The sequence below is a fragment of the Belonocnema kinseyi genome, chromosome 9 (assembly GCF_010883055.1).
Source record: "Belonocnema kinseyi isolate 2016_QV_RU_SX_M_011 chromosome 9, B_treatae_v1, whole genome shotgun sequence".
Taxonomy (NCBI): domain Eukaryota; kingdom Metazoa; phylum Arthropoda; class Insecta; order Hymenoptera; family Cynipidae; genus Belonocnema; species Belonocnema kinseyi.
The window spans coordinates 101,874,672-101,885,128 of NC_046665.1; the positions used below are offsets into that span (position 1 = coordinate 101,874,672).

The 10,457-nt window shown below is 29.5% G+C and overlaps 1 protein-coding gene across 1 annotated transcript in view; it reads right to left on the reverse strand.

Annotated features, from left to right (window-relative positions):
* LOC117180662 (muscarinic acetylcholine receptor DM1) overlaps positions 1–10,457 on the reverse strand; it is a 50,479-nt gene that overhangs the window by 25,077 nt on the left and 14,945 nt on the right. The window contains exons 2-3 of the mRNA XM_033373152.1: positions 7,455–7,734; positions 5,510–5,633 (exon numbers count right to left, since the gene is read on the reverse strand). Coding sequence (XP_033229043.1) covers positions 5,510–5,633; positions 7,455–7,734 — 404 coding nt within the window. The remainder of the gene's footprint in view (positions 1–5,509; positions 5,634–7,454; positions 7,735–10,457) is intronic.

A 10,457-nucleotide genomic window follows, 5' to 3' on the forward strand; every position in this document is an offset into this window, starting at 1 on the left:
TGTATTACTGAGAAAATAAGTCCTTCTATCCTGCTTTTTCATGCAGGTTCGAACACGTTTCTCGGTAAACAAAATTTCATTCTGATGACGTCATCATCGATTCCTGGAATCTTTATCTATGTGAACTAAATTAATGAAACGTTCTCCTTTGATATTTGCCGACAAGGGTGTCATATTTCATATAATGTTTAACGATTTCTGGGGTAAACAAAATTCCATTTTGATGACGTCACCATAGTTTCAGGAATCCTTACCTATAGTGTTGCCGTATTTCACGAATCTTGAAAGAATGGGAAAAAACAATGATATCAAATTACATATAATTCTGAGATCTGTTTTCTTCCAAAATGGTATCATGTTACATGTATTACTGAGAAAATGAGGCATTATATCCGGTTTTTTCATGCAGGTTCGAACACGTTTCTCGGTAAATAAAATTCCATTCTGATGACGTCATCATCGATTCCTGGAATCCTTATCTATGAACTAAATTAATTAAACGTTCTCCTTTGATATTCGCCGCCAGGGGTGTCATATTTCATATAATGTTTAACAATTTCTGGGGTAAATAAAATTTCATTCTGATGACGTCACCATAGTTCCAGGAATCCTTATCTACAGTGTTGCCGTGTTTCACGAATCGTGAAAGAATGGAAAAAACAATGTTATCAAATTACATAGAATTCTGAGAATTGTTTTCTTTCAAAATGGTATCATGTTACATGTATTACTGAGAAAATGAGGCATTATATCCTGTTTTTTCATGCAGGTTCGAACACGTTTCTCGGTAAACGAAATTCCATTCTGATGACGTCATCATCGATTCCTGGAATCCTTATCTATGTGAACTAAATTAATTAAACGTTCTCCTTTAATATTTGCCGAAAGGGGTGTCATATTTCATTTAATGTTAAACGATTTCTGGAGTAAACAAAATTCCATTCTGATGACGTCACCATATTTCCAGGAATCCTTATCTACAGTGTTGCCGTGTTTCACGAATCGTGAAATAATGGAAAAAACAATGTTATCAAATTACATAAAATTCTGAGAATTGTTTTCTTTCAAAATGGTATCATGTTACATGTATTACTGAGAAAATGAGGCATTATATGCTGTTTTTTCATGCAGGTTCGAACACGTTTCTCGGTAAACGAAATTCCATTCTGATGACGTCATCATCGATTCCTGGAATCCTTATCTATGTGAACTAAATTAATTAAACGTTCTCCTTTAATATTTGCCGAAAGGGGTGTCATATTTCATTTAATGTTAAACGATTTCTGGAGTAAACAAAATTCCATTCTGATGACGTCATTGTCGAATCCCGGAAACCATAGCTTTGTGAAGTAAATTGAATAAACGTTTAAAGATGCATTATTTTTTCACTCTTATGTTAATTATTGCATCATATGGTGAAATTCTACGCAAAAGTCTCCAGAAATTTGGTGGAGGGAGGGGGTAGGTATCTATAAGAGGAGGCTGGTTCTTCTCTTTCTTTAGTTTGTTGTCGGATGCGAGATTGTAAAGAAGAAAAGCAACAAGAGCTAAAAAGTCGTTTAAACGTATTTTTAAAGAACATTCAAGAACTAAAGCAAGTCATTCAAGTGCGAACCGATATACAAACTCTAATAAGGAAATTTAAAAGTGTAAATCTTGAAGACAACAAGCAGTGAACGAGAAGAAAAAAATGGATTTTCTACAATCAAACAGAACCGCTCGCAGTGAAGATTTTCTTCCAACAAAGCAGCTGACAGACCTAGAAGTTAACAAGGGATACGGAATAACGGAAATTAAGGAGGCTGAAACAAAATATGAAACGAGAACGCTTGTAATCATAGAAAACAAATTCACCGTTTTTCTACCTCAAGAATGGCAAAACTGTTTGAAGAGGATAAAAATCTGCTTTTGCAAATGAAGAAAGTCTGAGAAGATCAGCATCTTGAAAGGATGAATTCATGTTGTATGTGATCGCATGTAACATTTGATTTCGTGGAGTATACGGCATGATGAATATCTCACTGAAGCTTGTCACAGACTGAACAATAATTGAAAAACTGCACACACACTTATATATTTTTCTCCACAAATTCAATGGAGTTGAAGCGTCCACCCAAATACATCATTTCAAGATGCTGATCTTCACAGACTTTCTTCATTTGCATAAACAGATTTTTATCCTCTTCAAACAGTTTTGCCCTTCTTTGAGGTAGAAAAACGGTGAATATTTTGTTCCATATTTTGGTTTAGCCTCCTTAATGTCCGTTATTTCGTATCCCTTGTTAACTTTTAGGTCTGTCAGCTTCTTTGTTGGAAGAAAATCTTCACTGCGAGCGGTTTTGTTTGATTGTAGGAAATCTATTTTTGTCTTCTCCTTCACTGTCTGTTGTCTTCATGATTCAAACTTTTAAATTTCCTTGTCAGAGTTTGTATATCGGTTCGCACTTGAATGACTTGCTTTAGCTCTTGAATGCTCTTTAAAAATACGTTTAAACGACTTTTTAGCTCTTGTTGCTTTTCTTCTATACAATCTGGCATCCGACAACAAACTGAAGAAAGAGAAGAACCAGCCTCCTCTTATAGACACCTACCCACTCCCTCCCCAAAATTTCTGGTGACTTTTGCGTAGTATTTCACCATATGATGCAATAATTAACATAAGAGTGCAAAAATAATGCGTCTTTAACCGTTATTCAATTTACTTCACAAAGCTATGGTTTCCGGAAATCATGATGACGTCATCATAAAGGAATTTTGTTTACCGAGAATTTTTATAATATCACGAGAGTGGTTGCAGATCTTGGAAATTTTCAATGACGCATCATTGCGATAAACATTTAATACAAAAATTATATTATTAAGGGGTGAAAAACTTCAATTACGGGAATAGCAGGTATGAGATAGTCTAATATTGCGATTTCGTATAGCAGATCATCTCCTATTCCATATTTTTGGGGCTGAAAATATCCATTCCCATGATTTTTGAGTATTGATTTCCAATATCGATAGTGTGGATAGTTCAAAACTGCGATTCATTAGTCAGCATAAGGAGCGAAACTACTTTTACAGCTTTCTGCGCTCTAGCCGCAAGTTTGCTATTCATACGGAAAATCTGTATCCAGAACACCCCCTACCTATCTACTGGAATCCTTATTTCTTCTTTGTATTTCTTTTTGGTTGACAATTAATTTTTTTTTGAAAAGAAAGTTAGGTTTCATTTTTTTTATGAATCAATATTTTTAATTGAAAATTGATCTTTTTCAGTTGAAAATTCACATTTTTGTTAAAACTTCATCTTTTCGGGTCAAAAAATAAACTTTGTGGTTTAAATTAATTTGGTTTGTCTAAGAATTTAACGTTTTAATAGAAAATCAAGCAATTTAGTTCAAACTTAACATTTTTCTTAAATATTGAACTACTATTACGAAAATTTAACTTTTTGGTAGAAAACTACCTTTCTTTTGTTAAAAAATTATGTTCTTGGGTTGGAAATTCAATCGGTTTGCAGTTGAACAATTTTTCTACTTGGTTGAAAATTCAACTAGTTTGTTAAAAAGTCATAGCTTTTAAGATTAAAAAGTTCGATTGGAAATTTAACAATTCAATTAAAAAACAATTAATCTCCTGGACAGAAAAATCATTTTCTGGTTTGAACTCTTTTGTTGAAATTTGATCTTTTTGAGTAAAAAATTCATACATTTTTTTTTAAATTCGTCTTGTTTGGTCGAAAACTAATATGCTCCTTTGAAAATTTATCCTTTTAGGTTTAAAATCCAAATATTTGGTCCTAAGTTAATCTGTTTTGGTAGAAGGTTCAGAAATTGGGTAGGAAATTAAAGTATTCGTTAAAAAATGATGCTTTTAGTCAAAAATTTGTCTTTATGGTATGAATGAAATTATTTGCTTCAAAATTCAAACACTTACTATGAAAATTTAACTTTTTGCTAAAATTTTTTCTTTTTTTCCGAAGAATTATATTTTTATTTTGAAAATTTAACCGTTTTATAAATAATTTGTCTTTTTGGCTTTAAGAATAAACTTTTGGATTGAAAATCGATGGATTTTATTGAAAGTTCGTGTTTCTTGGTAAAACATTAAACCTTTTGCTGGACGCTTTAACTATTCGGTTAAAAATAAAAAAATTTTATGGATTTTGAACTTGTTGCTAGAAAATTAATTTTTTCACTGATGAATTTTATTTCTAAAATGAAAATTCAACCGTTTTACAAATCATTCGTCCTTATGGCTTTAAAATTTAACCATTTTATCGCAAATTGATATATTTTGTTAAAAATTCTTGTTTTATGGTAGAACGTTAATCTTTTTGCTAAAAAGTTCATGTTCTTGGTTAAAAATTTAACTATCTAGTTAGAAATTAAATGTTTGTTGAAGATTCAACTACTTGGTTGAAAGTTGAACTATATTGTCAAAAGTCCATATTTTCTAAGATTTATCTCATTGTATAGAAATTTAACTATTCCATGTTTATAACATTGAACTTCAGGGTCAAAAAATAATTGGTAAAAGATCCATAATTTTAATTGGCAATTCTTCTCGTTGGTTAAAAATGTATTAATTTAGTTACCATTTTTTTTTCGTTTGCCTTGAGAATTTATTTATTTTTTGTTAAAAATTCAACTTCTAGGTTGAAAGTGTAACTAGCATATTACACATTCATTTTTTTAAATGTTAAGATTAATCTTTTTGATTGAAAATTGAACTATTTTGTTAAACATTTATATTTTTTAAGATTCACCTTATTGGTTAAAAATTTAATTGCTTTGTTAGAAGATAATTTTTTAAAGATTTACCATTTTGGTGTAAAATTAATCTATTATATTAAAATGTTTCTTTTTACTTTTTTTGTGAAAAATGATATTTTTGATTAAAATTTGATTTTTCTAGTTGACGGTTCATGTATTTTGTTAAAAATTCGTCATTTTTGGACGATAATCAATCGTCTTGGCGGAAAAGTAATTTTGTTGTTGTGAATAATGCATTATTTTAGTTCTAAATTAATCTGGTTTAGTTGAGGATTTAACAATTTGGCAGAAAATTAAACTATTCGGTTGAAAGCTAAGGTTTTTGATAAAGATGTATACTTTTGGTTTAAATTAAATTATTTGTTTAAACATTAAACTTGTTTGCTTCAAATGAATATTTTTTCAAGATACTATTTTGTTGAAAATTGATCTTTTTGTTATAAAATTCATCTTCTTTTTATTAAAAACTTAATACATATTTTGATTTGATATCTTAGGAATACAAGGTATTTCATACTGAAATATTAAAGTTATTCAAATTGAGAAAAGAATTTTGCTTTTGAAATTTTTAAGATACTTCTATAAACATAAGCTAATTTGAAAAGATAAAAATAATGAATAAAATATAATAATAATTAAAATTTTTTTAACGTAACTTGTTTAAATTTTTCACAGATTGCATCCTACTAATTTTTATATAAAATTGTATAATTATTATGATCGAAAGAAAAATTTTAAAATCTTACTTGTTTATGTTGAGGATAATGCCTATCCAGATAAGAAACAGCGAAGTGAGTATTTAGTTCATCTGCTCCCGTACTTGACTCGCTTCTTGGTCTCCTGCATTCATCCAGATCCAAGGCCTCATCACTGTGGGACATAAACATTGAATTTTTTAATGCAAATGATGTACTTTTTCGTAAAAAAGTAATATTAATTTGTTCAAGAAAGTTTAAAAAACAAATTTAAAAAAATTATTTGGTACAAATATTGGTGAAAGGTTGCATGAAAGTTATAAGGGCCCAATTCACAATTTCACGATTTTACAGGAGAGACAAAAAATGTCCTCAAAATTGAATTTTTTATCTTAAAAGAATGAGAAAGTACTTTTGAGATAAGTCAATCTTAATTGGACTCTAAAAAGTTAGATGCGAAAATGTTATCAACTTCTGAGAAAATGTATGGTGAAAGTTTTTCTTTCCGTCGAGGGACACGTTTTTTCCACCTTGGGCAGTAATAAAAAATTTAGTTTCAATTAAAAAAAAAATTTTCTTTCTAGATATAGATTTGCCGAATCAAAACAAAGAAAGTTTGGTCAAAACATGTCATGAGGTTTTAAGGAAATGAAGGCAGAATTTTTTTTTGCTTCAATGGTTAAGTTTTCTTAAATCTTGACGGTAATAAAAAATCATATTTAAAATTGAAAAAAAGCAAAATTTTATTATAGAGATTAATTTAAAAATATATTTCTTTGGTAAAAATTGAACTATTTTATTGTAAAAATGTATCCTATTTAGTTGAAAATGCATTTATATCTTAGGAAAAATTTATCTTTTTTCGTAGAAAATTAATCCTCTGGGTTAAAAATTGAACTATTTGGTTAAAAATTAATGGTATTTATTAAAAAATTTTCTTTTTTGCTAGAACTGTAATGTTTTTGTTTAAATATACAACTTTATAGTTCAAAAATAATCCGTTTTAGTGAAAAATTAGCTTTTTGAGTAAAAAATTAAAATACTTTGTTGAATTTTTTTATGTGCAAAATTAATTTTTTAAATAAAAATTTAACAATTTGATTCAAAAATGTTGTAAAATTAAAATGTATATGCTTAGGTTGATAATTTTACGTTGAAAATTCATCTTTTGATGCTGAAAATTGAACTTTTTTGTTGAAATTTCTTTAAAATGTGAAATTACTTTTTTCAAATATAAGTTTAACAATTTCGTCGAGTATCAACATTTTTTGTAAAAAATTCATATTTTCGTGTTAAAAATATGTCTTGCTTCGTATTTGTTCAATCTTTTTCGTAAAAAAAGCAACCGTTTTGTTGAAAAATAATTTCATTAATCTAAATAAATATTCCATTTTCGGCATAAAATTTATATTTTTTATATGAAAAATTAACTATTTGGCTGGAAATTATTGCATATTGCTGAAAATTAATTTTTGTTGTTAAAAAGTTAACTGTTTGATTAATAAATGCAACTGTTAAGTTGTGAATTAAACTTTTTAAGTTGAGGATTCAAGTATTTTGTTGAGAATTCTGTAGCTGTTAAATTTAACTTTTTTTGATTTAAAATGAAATAATTTTTTGCTGAGATATTAACTATTGTCTTTTTTGACGAAAATTTAGCTACTTTGTTGAACACTCTTTTTTTTGTATAAAATTGATTTTTTTTTTAAATAAAAAATCAACAATTTTTTTAAAGTTCAACTATTTTGTAGACAATTCTATTTTTTTTCGTGGAAAATCAAAATCTTTCTTTGCTTTTTTGAGTAAGCCCTAAATAAATTCGTGGAAATAATTTAGTTAGCAACAAATACTGACCTTAAAGAAAGGTGTAAAGGGGTTTCAAATTCTAGAAAAAAACTTTCCGCAATTTATGAACGCACTTTTATGTCATCCTATCGAAAAAAACTTGTGATAAATAAAATTAAAGAAACATGAAACAAAAGGATAAAATAGATACCTCGAATTACTCCTTTTGCTAGCGTCTTGTTTTCCAGCTTGCAGATTTGGTAAGTCTTTTTGACGCTTTTCCGTCTCCCGCCATATACGCCAATAAAGGAATATCATTACGCTGACTGGTATGTAAAAAGCAGCGATCGCAGTGCCAAATGTAATATAATGATTTGTCTCGAGAAATTGAATATAACAGTCGTTTTCGTTCACGGTTCTTTCGCCCTCGATATAAGGCCATGCGTAAATCCATGGTGGCCAGAGTAAAAGAGATATCCCCCAGGCGCAAGCTGAAAAATAAGAAAGAAAAATTCTAGACAAATTTCAAAATTTAATACAACCAGATTACTAATATTATTATACAAAATTTCATTAGCGTCCGAGAAAAATACTTAGGAGACCGAAAACAAATAAAATTTTTATCTCCACTGTTAGAAATCTTCGAAAAATTCAGGCAAATTTAAGATACTGAACTAACTAAAATTTACGAAATTAGGTCGTTGAAAACGAAATTCAGTAATTTCTATAGTAAATTTACTCAGTTTTTATTTAATTTGATAAGCATTTTCAGAAAGTTTTCAGGTCCGTCCACTCAGCGCCGCCATCAAGGCAAATTATAAAATGGAATACGCCATATTTTTTTGCTTTTTTGCTAATTTTATGCTAACAAAATTTCTTTTGCTCTTTAAACTTTGGAGAAAAGGGTGGAGGCGCTTGCAGGACGTCCACTGAGCGCCGCCACCTACGAAAAATCACTAAAAATGATTATGATGCGATAAACGATAAGTGGAGATTTTTTTGCTTTTTTTTGCTCTATGATGACATATATTACGTTTCCCAAAAAACTACTCCTAAGTCTTACACAACTACCCCCCGTGATCAAAAACGTTTTCAAAATGGGAAAACTGCCTTCAGTAATGTAAACATGATTTAGGGCTTTAAATTAATTACAGGATACTTGAAAATTTCGCCCTCTTTAAAATTTACCCAAAACTACCCTTCCACGTAAACGTACGCTACAGAACGTATATATGTATGAAAAAAGAATTAAAAATAATCATACTTAGAAGACACTGCTAGATGATGTTTTTTCCTCTTTTCTTGCTCTTTGATTATATATAATACGTTCCCGAAAAATTACCCCTAAATCATACATACCTACCCCTTGTGATCAGAAACGTTTTAAAAGATGGAAAACTACCGTGAACAATGTGAACATGGTTTAGAATAACAAATTTATTATGACACTTGAAAATTTCCCCCTCTCAATGATTTTTCGGAAAAACTACCCTTCCACATGAACGTATGCAGCGCAACATATATAGGTATGAAAAAAGCATAAAAAATAATAAAACTAAGAAAACACTGTTAGTTGATATTCTTTCTTCTTTTGTTGCTCTGCGATAATATATAATGCGTTTACAAAAAACTACCCCCAAGTCATACATACCCTCCCCTCGTCGACAAAAACGTTTTACAAGTTGCAAAATTATCATGAAAAATGTAAAAATGATTTATAACTCCAAATGAATTACATGGCACTTAAAATTTTCTATCTTATTATAATATGCTCAAATCTACTTTTCCACGTGAACGTATGCAACAGAACATTTATATTTATGAAAAAAGCATTAAAAATAATCAAACTTAGAAGACACTGTTATTCGATATTTTTTAGATTTTTTTTTCTCTTCGATAATATGTAATACGTTACCCAAAAACTACCCCTAAGTCATACATAACCTCCCCTCGTCATCAAAAACGTTTTAAAACTTGGAAAACTACCTTGAACAATGCAAAAATGATTTAGAACTCCAAATTGATTACATGGCACTTTAAAATTTCCCCCTTTTCATAATTTTCCTCAAAAACTTCCCTTCCATGTGAACGTATACAGCGGAACATATATATATATATATATATATATATATATGAAAAAAGAAAAAATTATAGAACTTAGAAAACACTGTTACTTGATATTTTTTTGCTCTTTTTTTGCTCTCTTATAATATAGAATACGTTTACCTAAAACTATCCCTAAGTCCTACAGACATACCCCTCGTGATCAAAAACGTTTTAAAAGTTGGAAAACCACCTTGAACAATGCAAAAATGATTTAGGACTCAAAATTAATAACACGAAACTTGCACATTTCTCTCTCATTATAATTTCCCCCGAAACTACCCTTTAGGGTGGCCCAAAAAATCACATTTGAGAAATTTTAACGGGCTTGTTGGCCAAATCGTTATCTGAGGCTTCAAGTTTTCCTGATTTCAATTAAAGAAGTCCTTACACCAGATACAGGTTTAACCCAGAGAGCGGCTATAGATTTATTAACATCTTATTACTTTGCCATTCAACTCATTTTCAATGACCGCAGCTTGAGATTGCAGAAAATACGATGTACAATGAGCGGACCGAACGAGGGTCAACTTTTTTTGCAGCCGTCCACCTGCAGTCCCTTCAGTTGGTCTTCAACTTAAATGCGTCATTTTTTATAAGCTATTCTTACTCTTTACTCAATGCAAATTATATTTTTAATATTTTTTTTGTAGAAATCAATTCTCATTAGTCTAAAGAATGTCTCTTTAAAATGTCAAGTTACACAATTATATTTGAGGGTCACAATGAGTCAATTTGATGAGATGGTCAATTTGGAGTTCTAAATCAATTTTGCATACTTCAAGGTGGTTTTCCAACTTTTAAAACATTTTTTATGACAAGGGGAAGTTATGTATAAGTTAGGGGTAGTTTTTTTGTTGCGTATTATACATTATCGAAGAGCAAAAAATGAGCAAAAAAATATCGACTAGCAGTGTTTTCTAAGTTCTATTATTTTTATCCTTTTCCATACATACATTTTCCGCTGTATACCTTCACGTGGAAGGGTAGTTTTTCAGGAAAATTATTAAGAGGGGGAAATTTTCAAGTGTCATGTAATTAATTTGGAATTATAAATAACTTTTGGATTGTTCAAGGTGGTTTTGCAACTTTTTAAACGTTTTTTATTATG